This window comes from Canis lupus, chromosome 4 (genome assembly GCF_003254725.2).
Source record: "Canis lupus dingo isolate Sandy chromosome 4, ASM325472v2, whole genome shotgun sequence".
Lineage (NCBI taxonomy): Eukaryota > Metazoa > Chordata > Mammalia > Carnivora > Canidae > Canis > Canis lupus.
In genome coordinates, this window is record NC_064246.1 from 42,251,747 (window position 1) to 42,268,179 (window position 16,433).

Below are 16,433 nucleotides of genomic sequence, written 5' to 3' on the forward strand. Positions count from 1 at the left end.
TTCTGTGTGGTAAAGTTGTCCCACCTTGATCCTCCCTGGGGGTTGCTGTGGGCCCCTTCAAGGCTTTGATGGGTGCTCTCCATGGTATGTGCTCCCTCTCTCACCTTTTTTGCCATTACAAGTTACGTTTCCCATTATAGAGACCAAGCCTGCCTTCGGTCTTCCATTAATAGCTGGGACTATCCTGGAATATCCTTTTCATTTCACAGGGTCTCCAGTACAGGTTCAAAAATGATTCCAAGGTAGTCTGGTGCCCAGAAGCTGATCAAGTAATGCCTCAAAGCCAAGGCTGGGATTACCAAATGCAGAGCCAATTACAGCTTGCCAAGTAGAGAGAATGTTCTTAGTAGTAATCAAACAGCTGCCTAAGACAAAAACAATCTTCCTGGAGCCAAAGAGCACATCTGAAGTGTAACCACGGCTTCCTGGCCAATCAGAGTACCCAATATGGAGATTCTAATTCCACAGCCAATCATTGCAGAGCTCTCTATCCCAGGGCGGGCAAGAGCTAACTAGGGCAGTCAGTGTTTCTGTAGCTAAATAGAGCTGTCTCCTAGATTTGAAAGGCACTCTGTTTTTAAAAGACAGGGCAGATGAGTTGGAAAGGGCCTGGGCTTTGCAGACAGGACAGGAACTGAATTTCAGCAGCAACTTGTTGGTGAGTAGGTGACCTTTAACAGGAGAGTCGACCACTTTGAAGCTCAGTTTATTCATTGGTAAAATGGGTATATCCCAACCCAACAGGGTTATGCCATAAGTAGATGCCTAATAAAGATTAGTCACCTTGAAAAGTTTGGATGTTTGAAGATGGATTCAGAGCTTACTCTCGCGACTCTAAGATCACTGAGGGCAGGGCAGTGTCCTGCTTTGCTTCTGAGTTCCTCATAGCATGTTACTATAGTCTAGACCTATGAGGATTGCTCTTAAACAGAAATCCTTGCTGAGTTGCATTTGAAATCCTCTCTTGGTCTTCCCTGACCATGCAAATGGGTGTGAATGCCAAGGCTCAGCGTCTTGAATAGGGGTTGGGAATGCAAATTATGTTAGCCCTGGGCAGAAAACATCATTTCTGTAATTCCCTGGTCTTGTCACCTGCAGAGTGGCACCCACAGAGCTTCTTGCTTTTTGTCCTTTGTATCATAAAACCACAGTTCCAGAAAAGATATAAGGGATAATCTCATTGCACCTGCCCCTCCTCTGGACAGTGGCTGCCAAGGCCAGCAGCTCTTAGTGATGGATGCTGTTCCTGCTGATATTAAATGTATAATTAATGAAACTGCAAGAAGGAAACAAGGCGTGTTCCAGGCAGGGTACAGAGAACAAATCCATTCTCACATGGGGTGAGGGAAAGGTAGGAGAACAAAGATAAGGCTGAAAAATGATCCTGTTCTTGAGTACTTTTCAGCAAGTAACTACAGAGGTCTCATTAGGAAAAGAGACTTATTTGATTTTGTAATGTTGGCCATTTTCCTGTTTTATAAAATCCTGTGGGTATGACAGCCCTAGGCAATGCATGGTGACCGGAAAGATGCCTGCCTACTGTCCTGTTTACCAAGGACTGACATATGAGTTCCTAGACTTGATATATTTTAGGTCCATCATCATCATTATCATCAAAATGATAACTATTATTATAATGAGCTCATATTTTATTAAATTGCTAACATGTTTCTGGTAGTGTTCTAAATGCTTTACATGAATTAATTCACTTAATCCTCTCAAAAATCCAATGAGGTAGCTGTAATTAGTATTTTTATTTGATGTTGAAGAGACTGAGGCATAGAGAAGTGGGGTAATTTGCCTAAAGTCACACAGCTCATAAGCTCAAACTTCCCATGTATGAAACCCCCTTTCTCTGGGCATCTCTCAGATGCAGATTTTCTTTAAGGAAAACAGGATAAAATCTAAAAGAATGGCATGAAGGACTGAAGCTGCACTTCTCTTGGAAAGTACCCCCTAAGACCATGGAGGACAGCCAGAGTCGGGAAACCAGGTCTGAGGCTGTAATTGCCATTGCCTACGGACAGAGATGGGCAAACCAGCCATCAGTTTTATGGCCTAAACACTACCTCACTGCTGGCCCCTAGGTGTGTTGATCCAAGCTGCCCCTCCAAAAAAGCAACGACCTTATTAGTTTCCTGGAACACACTCGTACCTGAAGCCTGCAGGCATCTGGTCCACATTTGGAAGGGGATCAAACACTTCTGATTCAAACAGCCAGAGTGACATGTTTTGCTTCCATGTCAAAGATTTATAGTCTCAGTCAGAACCTCTCTGTGAACCCAATGCGGGGGTGGCTCCCTCTTTTGCATGTGGCTGTGGTGAGCTGCAGCTGTGATGTCAGCCTCTGCTGTGCTTTGGTCTCAACTCCACACTGATGTGCTGTGTCACTTCAGGCTATCTGCTTATCACCTCCCAGTCTCACATCCCGAATCCTTCCAGCAGAAAAAGTACTAGTAATAGTAACTAACTTGTAGTGTAGTTGTCAGGGCTGAGAAAGAAAATGCCTGAGAATGCTTCTCATGAGATCTGCACATCTAAGTCATCAGAAAATGGCAGCTACCCTTTTTATCATCATTAGCATTATAGTGCAGTTGCCTGATTTGAATGCAAGGTGGTGGGAGAGAATCTTATTCAAAGATAATGTTTATTAAATACTTCTAGGCTGGCTCTCCAGTGGTGTGGGCCTCATAGGCCCCAGGCATCATCTCCCCATGGAGACCTACTATGTGTCAGGCACAGAGCACAGAGTCTCTGTGAGTAGGTCTTCATACTCATGAAGCTTACACTTTACCAGAGAAAAGAGAGGGAAAAAATGTGCAGGTGGATAAATAAGAGAGATAATTTCAAATAATATTCAGTGCTATGAAGAGACTACAACAGGTTAAATGGTAATACATAATGACCATGGGGTCAGTGGGGAACCCTCAAAGAGGACTCATCAGGGGAGGCGTCTTTCAGGAGGACGTGTTTGAATGAAAACTGGTGGAACCTACAGTGAATTGTCCCAGCAAGCTCCTTGACACACTCCAGTTCTGCAAAAACCCTATGAAATAGAAAGAGTCAGTATTGTGAACATTTTGCAGATGTGTCAACTGAGGCATAGACACAGTCCAGGCCTTGTTTGAGGTTGCTCAGCTGGTCAGAGGCCAAAACCCAGCTTGGAACTGAACACTTCAGATGAGCAGCAGAAAATACAATTGCCTCAATTTATTGGCTACTTCCGAAGCTTGCACAGCAAGAGATCCTAGAGGATCCCCAGGGGCGGGATCCCCTTTCAGGGCCCTTCTCTCTCATATCACCAGCAGGAGGTAGCAATCTGGACTTTTCTACAAGGCTTTGAGGAATTGGCTCTTCTTGCCTAGGTCTTTAGCAAGTGTGTCACTCTGTTTGCCCCAGGGACATGCTTTGAGGCCCCCAAATCTCATAGAGGCCACAGGTCTTGTCTGAGTCCTAAAAGTGATTTCTGGAGGAATCATGAAGTCACAGAAATGTATTAGTGAGCTTTATTTTTCAGTGTCTATGAATGGCTGTTTTTCTAGGCTCCAGTGAATAGAAAAGGAAAAGAATGTGATGTTTCTCTAAAAGGTGGTACCCACTCTGACAATGGATGAATGCAAATCTCCTCTTTAGCACAAAATACATTATACAGTCACATTTGCATGTGCTGCTCGGTTAATGACTATTTATTTAATCAAGGGCCTGGTTCCAAACCCTGAGTTTCAATCAAGGGACTGGTTCTCTCCTTGTTCACACTCCTCTGTGGAAATCCCCAGAGACACTGGCATACCTATGTGTGCTTTGAGATGTGTCTAATGGTGCAATCAGCCCAAGATGTTACAGCCATCTTGCCAGGGCACCCCAAGCACACCCCGGGTGCTTCACACTCACCTGGAACTCAAAGTTCGTGTGTTCCAGAAACTTCTGGTTCATGGTTTCTGCGAACTTGTTGATAGCTCTCAAGAAGACCCTGGAAGAGGGGAAAAGGTCACAAGGCCATCTGAGTATGCTACCCCAGGCATCCCTCCCCATCCTCCAGACCAAAGTTCCCTCAGGCAGGAGCTCAAAGACCCCAAAGAAGAGGTCAGCTGACCCACCTGCTCAGTGTAGAGCTGGGGCCATGTTTGCCTTGCAAGAACTTAAGACCTATCTATTTGACTTCCTTAGAAAATGTGTATTGTCCTTTGTTTAAACTATTACAAGCTTATGGAAGAAAATTTATGCTATCCAGAAAGAAAGAAATTGCTTCCTCTACACACAAATAAGCAAACAAACAACCAACACACCATCGAATCTTATCCTCTAGAAAAAAGCCATCACTGAAATCCTGATGAATGTTATGTTCAGAGGTCTCCCTAGATGTATATACATGAATGGTATTTGAAAGATATCATTTTGATAAATAGGGCTAAACGGCAAACAGGTTTCACAGCCTGTTTTTTTTACTCAGCAATAAATTGTGTTTTCCTTTCATGCCAATGAATGCAGATATACATCATGCCTTTTAATTACCGAAGAGCATGCCTTTCTATGTGGATCACAGTTTATTTAATCAGTCTTTTAGTGATGATCCTTTATACTCAGCTTTTATAGACAGTGCTTCAGTACTCACTCTTTTATGTACACCTTGCACCTCTGACATACACTTCTTTTCCAGTCTTCTTCTTGAAGTGGTAGTACTGATCAAATGCACATTTAACATTTTGGTACCTGTTGTCAAATTGTGTTTCTCCATAAACATCTTCCCATTCATCTCTTCCTCCCCTTCCTCCTACCAAGCCCTATTGACTGGTCTTTCAGCCTCCCATCTCTTGTCTCTTCAACATCAAGAGTATTTTGTCCAATGGACAGCTCCAGTCATGTCAATCATCCATTTTAGTGACTCCCCACTTTCCACAGGATAAGCCCAAACTCTTTCTTTTGACAGTCAATGCCCTTTGTGATTGGACTCCACCCTTTTTAGACTCATTTCTCACTGTTATCCTGTGCTTTTTCTAGTTTTCTGATACATAGCTGTGTTCTTCTTTTGTATAAATGCCTCTCTCCTTTTAATCTCTTTAGGGCAGGGTCTGCTGCATCTTTGTGTCCTCCAAAGGATAGTTATTACAATTTCCTTTCCCAGAATTCAGCATGGTCTAGGATGACTTATTTGTGTGACTCAATAATGCCTGTCTCCTCCACTAGACTGTACTTTCCTTCAAATCAGAGACTCCCTCCATGATCTCATCTATTTTCCAACCTACATGCCTTTGGTTCCCAAATTTATATCTTCCTCCCTGGCCTTTCCCCTGAGCTTCCAGCTTGCATTCCAGTTCCCTACTCCATATCCTCACGTGGATTACTAATAGGCATCTCAAACATAAGGTCAAAATCTCAACCCCTGTAGTCTTCAAATGTTTCTGTAGTCTTCCCATCTATGTTAGGGTTAACTCTATCCTTCCAATTGCTCAAGGAGAAAAAAAAAACTGTAGCATCCCTGATTTTCCTCTCTCATATCTTGCACCTGGCCTATCAGCAAAACCTTTTAGCATTACTTTAAAAATACAACCAGAATTTGACTATTTCTCAATACCCCATTTACATTGACCTCAACCAAGCCACCATCATTTCTTTCCTAGATTTCTGTAATAGCCTTCAATCTGCCACATGTCCACCTGTGACCTAGTCTCTACTGTGTGTGTGTGTGTGTGTGTGTGTGTGTGTAAAATCTTCGAGGACAGTGGCCAGATCTTACCTGTACCACTGTCTATAATTTTGGATTAACATTGGATAATCAATAACTACTTATCCATTGAATGGCTGGTCCCAGAAAAACGCCCATTTGGCCTACCTGAGACACTATAGGAAGAGCCAGCAAAGAAGTATAGATTAGAAGGTAATTGCTTTGCATAACTATTGTGGCTCAATTCTGCATGGGAACTTCTGAGACACTGTAGAGAACACACTTGCACTCAGCAGTGTTTCATCTCAAGCATGTGGAACCTGGACTATTTATTTACCAATGCTAGCCCCTCACTAGTTGGAAGTTGCTCCTCTGGGCATTAAGTCCCCAGTATCTCTGGCTTGCCCTGTAGGTGGACTGAGCTCTCTCTCGCAGCCAGAGAAAGTCCAGAGAATTAAAGAACTAGGAAGCTCGGGATATGTGGTAAATGTCCACCAAAGCTGTAGGTATATTCTGGATTGGTCAGGAGTATAGGCAGGGCACCTCTAGAATTTGCCACATTGGGCATTGCTTGTAAAGAACCTGGGCTAGGTATTCATTAGGCACTTAATGTTTGTTGAACAAAGAAGACAGTGCATCCTGGTATCAGGATCACAAGATGTATACACCCACACATACACAGCTGGATGTGGACTCTGGCTTTGCCACTTCCCAGCTGTGTGGATTTGAGACATGTTCGTGTCACTTTGACATCTCAGTTTCCTTGCCTGTGAAAATACCAACAATGTAGGCCCTTTCCCAGGGTCACTGGGCATTAGTGGCAAATGCATGTTAAGTGCGGAGCATGGTGCCTGACACAAATATAACAACAGGAACACAGCAGCTATGGCTACTTCAGACCCCTTTGGGTTGCTTCATTCTTCTTCCAAAGTCAGGGACTAACAGCAACATGGGCAGACAGGACCAGCTGCAGCTGGCAACCAGTTCTGCGCTAAGCAGGACCATGTAAAGGCAAAAAAAAAAAAGAAAGAAAAGAGAGAGAGAGAGAGATCCTCCCCACTATCGGGATGTTAAAATTGAGATTTCTTTGGCTTTGCTTTTCTGTCATTTGCTAATATGCTTTTGAAAAATACCTATATTTTCTCCTTAAAGATTAGTATCTTATTCCCCAGATGGAAATGCATTGAGTGGCTGTCATATTATGCTTTAAGTATCTCAGAATCTCTAATGTGATATCAAAATGAGGGGTTTTACAAATTCTCAGAAGCAACAAAGCTATCAGTAGTTTCAGTAATAGCCATTATTTTGATTGTCAGCTTAAACCTGTCTCTGGTTCTCAAAGGCCAGTCAAATAACCAAGGAATTGATCAACCCTCTGTGCCAATGGTGGTACTGATGTCAAATAGGGGCTAGAGGCAGTAAGTCAAGGTTCTTGCCTCTCTCTGGGTTCTTCCACAGCCACTCTCTGGGAATCATGGATCCTAGTGTCACTTAACTTTGCTTTCTCATGTATGGGTTTGGAAAAGTTTGTCTTTTGTCTTCTTTTTAAAAAATAACTGTGTTTAAAGCCTAAGCACTAATATGGTGAAGTAAATTGGAATGAAAACATACTCAACTCTTTCTGTTACTCTCAACAATGCACTTGAATTGTTGAAAACGAAGTTCATGACCAGATCTAAATCTAACACTTCCTGCATCTCATTTGTGATGCGTAGGATCTATAAAATCAATAATAAGGGCAGCCCGGGTGGCTCAGCAGTTTAGCACTGCCTGCAGCCCAGGGCCTGATCCTGGAGACCTGGGATCGAATCCCGCGTGGGGCTCCCTGAATGGAGCCTGCTTCTCCCTCTGCCTGTGTCTCTGCCTCTCTCTCTCTGTGTCTCAAGAACAAATAAATAAAATCTTTAAAAACAAAAGAAATAGAAAAGTTGGGTGATGCCTGGGTGAGTCAGTGGTTGAACATCTATCTGCCTTCGGCACAGGACGTGATCCTGGGTCCTAGGTTCAGGGTCCAGGGATTGAGTCCTGCATCGGGCTCCCTGCGTGGAGTCTCCTTCTCCCTCTGCCTGTGTCTCTGCCTCTCCTCTCCCTCTCTCTGTGTCTCTCATGAATAAATAAATAAAATCTTAAAAAATATAAAATCAATAATAATCAGAGCCACAGTTACCAATGATGGGACAGGCTCTCCGCTAAGGACTTTGCATGGATTCTTTCTGTTCTTCTGTCTTTTTCTTGTTTAATTCTTACATTAATTCTCTGAGTTGGGTATTGTTTCCATTTGAGAGATATGAGTTTAGGTAACTTTCCCAATAACCCAGCCAGTACATATGAAATCAGGATTTAAACAAAAGTATGCTGCTTCACAACGTAGGTATTTAAGCATTCTGCTATTCTGTCCATAAACAAACCTCTGTAACTCTGTTCAATCTGATCTGTGAGCTCACCTTATTAATAATAGCAAAGATAGAAGTATAGCTATTTGTGTACTCCATGCTAAGTACTCTACAGACATTCTTTCACATAATTCTATAAACCAAGGTAGGTGTTATTGTTATACACATTTAACAGAAGAAGGAACTGAATGTTGGGAAAATAAAATTATTTCCCCACATTCACACAGCTAATAAACAGCAGAGTACAGACCAATGTCACAGTTGTCTTTCTCTAAAGCCTTTGCAATTAACCAGAAGGGTATATGGGTTCCCTTGAAGGTCTGCCTGCAGTCTTTTGGCACTGGACATGCTTCTACTTGTGCCCACCGTTTTGCACACAGTCCCTTCACACTTTGTTCCCATCATCCTGCAGCTCTGCCCACAGCTGCCTAGGAACAGGGCCAAACCTTGACTCAGGCAGTCTTCCCTGGGTGGTCAGTGGCCCATGGGTGCCCAGTGGGGGCACCCAGACCTGGAGAGTAGTTAAATCAAATCCTTTGAGGCAGTCCTAATGCGGGACAACTAGGGAGAAGACAGTGATCCATGCTCTAAGTAGAATCCATGAACAGATGACTCTGAGAGGAAGCAGAAGCCACATGTGAGAGAAGTCAGCTGCTGGGAGTAAAAAGAAACTGGCAGAATGATCCTTGAAGGTGGAGTAGGGGAATAATGATGATAGTTACAACTTAATAAGATCTGACTATGTAGCAGATCCTACTCTAGGTATTTTACATGTATTTTCTCAACCAATTGTCACAATTCCACTAGGAAGTAGGTACAATTGGTTTTACTGCTATTACACAGACTCCTGCAGGTGCTTGAACAAGCCTATGCTGGGTCAGATTCTCACTCTGGCTCTCTTCCATGCTGTGTCCCGGAGCTGGTTGCTTGACCTCAGGGAATCTCAACTGCCCCTTCTGTGAAATGAGCCATGTGAAGATGAAAAAAGATGTAGTGATAAAGGTGGTGGCCCAGTGCCTTAGCACATACAACTCCTCAATAAATGTCAGTTGTTGTTATTGTTAATAACCTGGCCACCTGGTAGCTCTGAGGCAGGAGGATTCCAGGCTGAAAACATTCTGATGTGACAACCAACTCGCACCCACAGGTTGTAGGACAGGAATAAAAGGACATGTCCTTGATGGTGAGAACGCTCAGGGAGAGAGGGCCTCTTTGAATTCCGTCCCCCTCCTTCCTGTGGTTCATGGGATGTAGTTGATTCTATTGGTCAAAACCTGACAATGGAAATAAAAGAGCTGGAGAAGATATTCTTATTCCTCCCCTCCAGGAAGTGAGAAATCCATCCTCCCAGAATCTTTAAGCCTGCTTCCCTCACAACACACAAAAGCTCTGTGCACCAAGAGGTTAGAGTGAAGTAACAGCTTCCAGCTCACCCCCAGTAACCCCAACACTTTGCATAGAATCTGGGATTCTAGTGAGGGGTGCAGTATGCTCTTGGAATCTGGAATTCTGCAGCTTGCTGAACATCAGGATTAGAGGTGCTGTGCTGGCTAAAGAATCCATGGAGAGGCTTCTTTCTGGTCAATGTACACTGGAGGAGGTGAGGTCCACAAAAAGGAGTAGGCACTACAAACTAATGTAGGTAGGAGGAAGGAGAAGCAAGCGACAGTTATCTGTCAGGATCCTGATGAAGCCACCATATGATTGCTGGACACTGCCCTACTCAACTTCCTATGATTGACTCCTGTGACCCTACTGTGTACCTAGTATATGCTTGAGACAATGTTAGACCTTGAATTAGGACACTGATAAAAGTAGACAAGATCCAGCCCAGATTTGTCACTTCAGTGAAATATTTTGTGTATTTCTACACCATAGGAATGTGACAAGGAAAATAATAGCTAACACTTATGAAATGCTTGCTATGTGCCAAGCACTGTTCTAACTACTTTGTATATATTATTTCATTTCATTTGGGTCCTCACAATTGTGATAGATACTATTATTCGCCTCATTTTATAGGAAGAAAAAATTGAGTCATAATAATTACATAACTTCACCCAAGGTAAGCTAACTATTAAATGATGGAGGCAGGATATGGATCCTGGCAGTTGTAAATCTTACCTCCTCTGTGTATTTTTTGTGCTCTGGACTCACTGCAGTGACTATAGCAATTGATCACATTTCCAGGGGCACATTTCCTGTCTCATCAACTAGACCATAAGCCCCTTGCCTTCTGGGGCCGAAGAACAGGCCCACTTCCTAGAGCCCTGCATAACCAGGATACTCAGTAAATATGTTGGTTGATTCCATTTTGAGATGGTTTAGGGATGTGTACAAATCCCCAAGCCCCCTCAAAATGTTGGATTTCCAGATTGAGGTGCAGTTAGAAAGGGGAAAAAAGAGGTTCCTAGGTATAATTTTGTTAGTTTGCTACATTATAAGGAACTTCATCATTTAAAAATTTAACATACCACGTAAACCAGATTTTACTGAAAGCCGCATTTTACCAATAAGAAAAAAAAATGTTCTAGCAGAAGGCATTTCTTGCAGTAAACATGTCACTAGGTCTGCATACACTAACAGTACACAGCTGAGAAGACATTCAACTCTGGAAAACTCCATTCCCTCCACCAAGCAGATAAATAAATCATATGTGACTGATATATACATACACACATAAATCCTAAGTGATAATAGAGAAATTATAAAAACAGGTAAGTTATAATAACATATAAATAATAAGGAAAGAAGGAAGGAAGGAAATTGTAAAATACCTACTAACCAGCATAGGAAGTAAGAAATGTTCTGGCTATGCCATGCTGCATATTCTGTTTATCCAATTTACATTGAAATCTTTCACTAGCTAGTCACTTGACCTTGGGCAAGTTACATCTTTGGGCCTCTTGCAGTTTTCTGAGCCACTAAACATGCAGTCGGCACTTTTATACAATGTACTTCATAATATGAGCCTCACTATTTTACAGGATGAAGCAGTGGAGATCAAGAACATGGACTCTGATTGCATGGCTTCTTAATAGCAATGAAACATTGTATTAAGTTACTCATCTGTTCTGTGCCTCAGTTTTCTCCTATATAAAATGCGGATTACATGTAAAGTTGTGAAGATTAAATAAATTAATACATGGAAAGTACTCACAACAGCAGTAGATCTAGGTGCTTAACACATGTTAGCTATCATAACATCAAAGCAAATGTAAAAAAAAAAGTAGAAAATTTCCTTTTCAGAAATATTTTAGTTATTTGAGAGACAGAGACAGAGAGAGAAAGTGAGAGCACGAGTAGGAGCAGAGGGAGAGGGAGAGGGAGAAGGAGAGGGAGAAGCAGACTCCCTGCTGAGCAGAGGCCTGATGTGGAATTTGATCCCAGGACCCTGAGATCATAACTTGAGTCAAGGGTATATGCTTAACCAACTGAGCCACCTAGGAGCCCCAGATAGGTGAGAAACTTTCAAGCACTCCATTGTGAACTGAAGATGAAGGACATTTACTAACTAATCTAAGAGAAAAATAATCATTCATCTGGTTGACATTAGGCACATGCTTCTCTAGTCCAAGGCTAAGTGTGTTGTCTACACCCGGGAATGGCAATGCTTCTATTCAGTGAGTTTTCTGAGGTACCAGCACTGTTCTAAAGAGTAACTCATTCTATCCTCACAAAAAACATCATGAAATGGACATTATAATTAATTCCCATTTTATAGATCAGGAAACTGAGAGTCCAAGAGATTAAATGACTTCCCAAGAAAGGGAAGTAGCAGACTTCATAAATCTGCAACCCAGCTGTTTATCTGAGTCTAACTTTTTTTTTTTTTAATGTAGAGACTTAAGTACTTGACTGAGCCTTAAGGGATGCAAATATTTCTATTTAGAAGAAATTTTCACTTTCTTAGATACTTTAGAAAATTATATTGTTATTTTCTAAGTATAAAGAAACCAAGGATTATTGTATCATCTCTGGGGGCCTATCCCCCCAAAAAAGACCAAAGTCCACAGGTAGCTGGGATTTCAGGAGGGAACATTCCTTCAAATTCTTCCACATGCTTCCTCCAAGATGACTATAGGCAACTCAGAAGGACTTGCTGGCCTGGTCAGGGCTCCAGGCTCTCTGGGCTCCCATCCTCCTGATCCTTTATAAGTGGTAGATGTCCAGTGCATTTATTTGCCTATCCACCACCCAATTCTTCTGGTAACAACTTTTAGATTTTTTCTTTGGATAACTACTCCCTCTACCTCTCCCTTTGCTCCCAGGCTTTGTGGTTTGGGTAGAACTAACCGTAGCCAACCAGTTGCAAATGGAGTTATGTGATCCAAGCCTGATGAAAGAGGAAATTTCACTTTCCTGGCCACAGAAATTTATAAATGGTGATGTAGCCTAAGCCAGAGCTTTGAAGAAGACACTTGTTCTGCCTGTTGAAGAGGAAGATTTTTCTTTCTACTGGGGTTGCTAATTCAAGGCATGTCTCTGGAACTTCTAGAGCTCATTTTCCCCACCACAAAGGGAGTATCTGCCTGAGAATGAAGCCAACAGAGAAAAGAGCAAAGATAGAGATAGATTTCTTAGATTGTTTGAACACCTAGACGCATCCATGCCTGAAGCCACAACTCTGAGCTAATAAACTCTCTTTCTACTTAGGCAGATTTGAACTAGATGTCTTTAAAAATTCTAATCAATATGTACTCATTGGATACACAAAGTTCATTATATTATTTACGAATATCAGGCTTTGTGCTAGGGTCTGGAAACACAGAGATAAATTAGACATAATTATCTAGTGCTTGCCTTCAAGAATCTCATTCTTTAATGGCAGAAGCAGTCATCTGAAGAGACAATTATAGTACAGTGGAGTAGCACCATATATGGGCATGTACGGAAATATAGAGAAGAAACACATTCTCCTACCAGGAGAGAGTTCTAGAAGCATCCACAAAGGAGAGGTTACAGTGTCGAGAATTTGAAAGATGCTTTCATGTTGAGTTTGGTCTAGAAGCGGGGAGAGCAATAGTTTATGAAAAGTCAATAGGAGAATGAAATGGTCAATAACAGTGAATAGTTGAATATATCTAAAGCACAGGGTGAGTTGAAGATGACTCACATAGGTGCTTCACATATTTTGGCAAAACCTGATGATATTATTGACCAACTGGCAAACAGTGAAAGGATTCACACACAGTTCAAGAGCTGGCCACTACTATAGCACAAGACGACTGAATATTGACATTAGGTACTATCAGCTACATAATTTGTTGAGCTCAGTGCACAATGAAAATGTGAATCTTCTTGTTCAAAAATTATTAAGAATTTCAAGTTGACAAAAGAAGGGCATTAAACCAAACATGGAGCCCTTTAGAGTGTAGGGTTCTAAGTAACTGTACAGGGTACAGGCTCAGAAATCTGGTCCTGACAGAGGGGTAGGGAAGGGAACTGCCTCTGATCTGTCACATGGCCCATGCCTAACTTCCACCAACACTTTTATCATTGCAAAAGCCAAACTCCCATCTGTGAGATGAGGGAGAATTGGCAAGTTTAGCTCAGACTGAGAATTCTGACATTTTATTTGCTGGGCTAATTTTCTTCCTTCCACCATTAGCTCCACTGCACAGCCAGAAACTTCCTTCTGCCTTGACAAAACACTTCCCCCCTTCACCAGCCTCTAAACCTGGCCCCAAGAGCTCTGCAGGTAAGTGAGTCTTTTGAGTCATATGGCCAGGCACGTAGGCATCCAATTAGTGGAAGAATAGATTTTTAGAGGGACTGAAGTCGGCTCTTAGGCACATGATACAAAAATACTCAGACAGTATCCAATGACAAAATTATTAATACATAATTGTTTATAGTCTTCCTTCTTTGCCTCCCACTAAGGAGAATTCTGCTTCTGCCTCTTCAACTTCTCTTCTTTTTACACCCTCTAGGGATATTATTGTTTTCTAGCCAATTCTTGTTTTTTTGGATATAGAAAAAGGGCAATAGATAGGGACAAAACTTCTTGCCAATGTAGAGTGAAGAGCCTTTCATGGGAAGGATTTAAAATAATTATATGAAGCCAAAGGAAAAAAGAGGGGAGAGGCCAAGAAGATCCAGTTTTAAAGGAATTTATGGATAGGAATTGAGAATAAAGTTGTAAGAGAAACTTGGATAACGCATGGGATGTGAGACATACTGAGAGAGAAATGAATGAAGAGAATATCATACTGCTGAGTGTTATAATTTGAATTGCATTTTGATGAGATAATACTATTTGAGAGAAAGCATTAAAGACTGAAATTGCTTATAATTACTTTTATCTAATGTTGTGCTACATTATGGGGATCTGAATTATACTTGGGTTACACTGGTATCCTATGAGATATTAATAGATATTATATATACGCACAGAGACATACATATATGCACACCAAATGGTTCCATTAGCAAGTAAATTTGTGAAATTCTGTATCCTAAATCCTTCATTCAGAGAATCCCATCAGCATATTAAAGGCTCTAGGAAGTCCTGCAGCACAGAAATCTGTTCAAAGCTGCTTAATCTAATACTTCCTAAACTTATTTTACTGTATGTCACAAATGTATTTTATTGTTTTGAATAAATGTTAAAATAATATAATTTTAATAAGCCTGACCTTAAGTTCTTCTGTCTCAAGAGTTTGGGGGAGTCTTCACAAAGTATGTTAACTTCTTCTAAGATTTATTTATTTATTTGAGAGAGAGGGAAAGAAAAAGAGAGAGAGAGAGAGAAAGTGGGGGAGGGGCAGAGAGAGAGAATCTTTTTTTTTAAAGATTTTTTAAATTTATTCATGAGAAACAGAGAGAGAGAGAGAGAGAGAGGCAGAGACACAGGCAGAGGGAGAAGCAGGCTCCATGCAAGGAGCCCAACATGGGACTCGATCCCAGGACCCCAGGATCATACCCTGGGCCGAAGGCAGGCACTAAACCGCTGAGCCACTCCGGGATCCCCAAGAGAGAGAGAATCTTAAGCAGACTCACCACTGAGCAGAGAGCCCGATATGGGGCTTGATCTCACTACCCTGAGATTATGCCTGAAGCCAAAAACCAAGAGTTGGAGGTTAACCGAGTCACCCAAGCACCCCACAAAGTATGTTATTTTAACTGGCATTTAAAGAATGGAAAAGGTGGGAGGTAGCCAGCCCAGTATATACAAAATCATGAGGACTAAAATATTTTTTAAAAAAGAAGATTCAAGATTGGTGTGAAGTGCCCTGGTGTTTAAAAGTAGAAAGACTCTGCTATACTTTTATTCTCACCAGGAAGAAAGTATCCTTACTTTGTCTCTATGAGGGCTCTTTAACGTGATTGCTGGGGTGATGTAGCAGTTAGGAACAAGTGGTAGCTCACCTGTTCTGAACCATACTCATGGCCATCCAGTCTATAGGATACACATTTTTCCCAATGAGGTCCTTGAACATGATGAATGTCTCCATCAAGAAGTCCTGAAATTGTAAAGCAAAACACACTTGTCATCTTGTCTCATAGGAACTGACTGGAAGTACCCAGATCTTGTTGGATGTTTAAATTTTTTTCTTTATTATTTTTTTAGAGAGGCAGAAAAGGGAAAGGATAAAAGTCCCTTTCGCTTAATAAGTCCAAAGAAACCAATCGCAGTGGATTTTTAAATGGAAGCTTCATGTTTGTTACTAGGAGACTTTCACAAATACAAGTGGAATGTGACTATGTGAAAATACTCTCAAAACAGAGTGCTAGTAATTCTGTCTTTGGGAGGAAAGAAGTAAATGCATTTGTTGATGTCACAATTTTTTAATTTCTCAAATATGTATTTAAGAAGGAAATATTCTACGCTTTGTGAAGGCATCTCAGGTCATATAACAAGCAATTACTAACATGACCACCTAATTAGCAGTACTGTAAACACAACTATTTCATATAACAGACATATCCATGGGCAGATTAGAGGAAATGCAACAGGGACTCTCTTCCCCTTGTTTGAAGAGGTTGAGAGTAGATTTCAACACACTCCATCAGATATCGCAGCACGCCAAGCTTGTGTTCCATCTTTGCCGAATACAAATTCAAGACAAATCCAGATAGCAAAGACCAGGAACACTGGCATGTGGACGCCTCTGGGCTAGAAGAAGCCAAATCATACTCTCTGTATGATTTTGGGAAAATTTTAAATCCATAGGAAACCCATTCAGAGCTCTTTCCTTAAACTAGTTAGTGGTTTTCAAATTATTTTAACAGCATAATTCTTTGTCCAAAGAAAATATTACTAGAACTGAATAGATAAAAAAGACAAAAGTAGAATAGCTGTGGTTGACATATGTGTGTGTGTGTGTGTGTGTGTGTGTGTATGCATGTATGTTTATGGTAGAAGATAGTGAGGA

The 16,433-nt window shown here is 41.4% G+C and overlaps 1 protein-coding gene across 1 annotated transcript in view; it reads right to left on the reverse strand.

The window, feature by feature from the left end:
- The window catches only part of DOCK2 (dedicator of cytokinesis 2), a 397,914-nt gene that overhangs the window by 71,518 nt on the left and 309,963 nt on the right, over positions 1–16,433 (reverse strand). Inside the window, exons 29-30 of the mRNA XM_025434190.3 lie at positions 15,427–15,521; positions 3,892–3,970 (exon numbers count right to left, since the gene is read on the reverse strand). Of these exons, the coding sequence (XP_025289975.1) occupies positions 3,892–3,970; positions 15,427–15,521 (174 nt within the window). The remainder of the gene's footprint in view (positions 1–3,891; positions 3,971–15,426; positions 15,522–16,433) is intronic.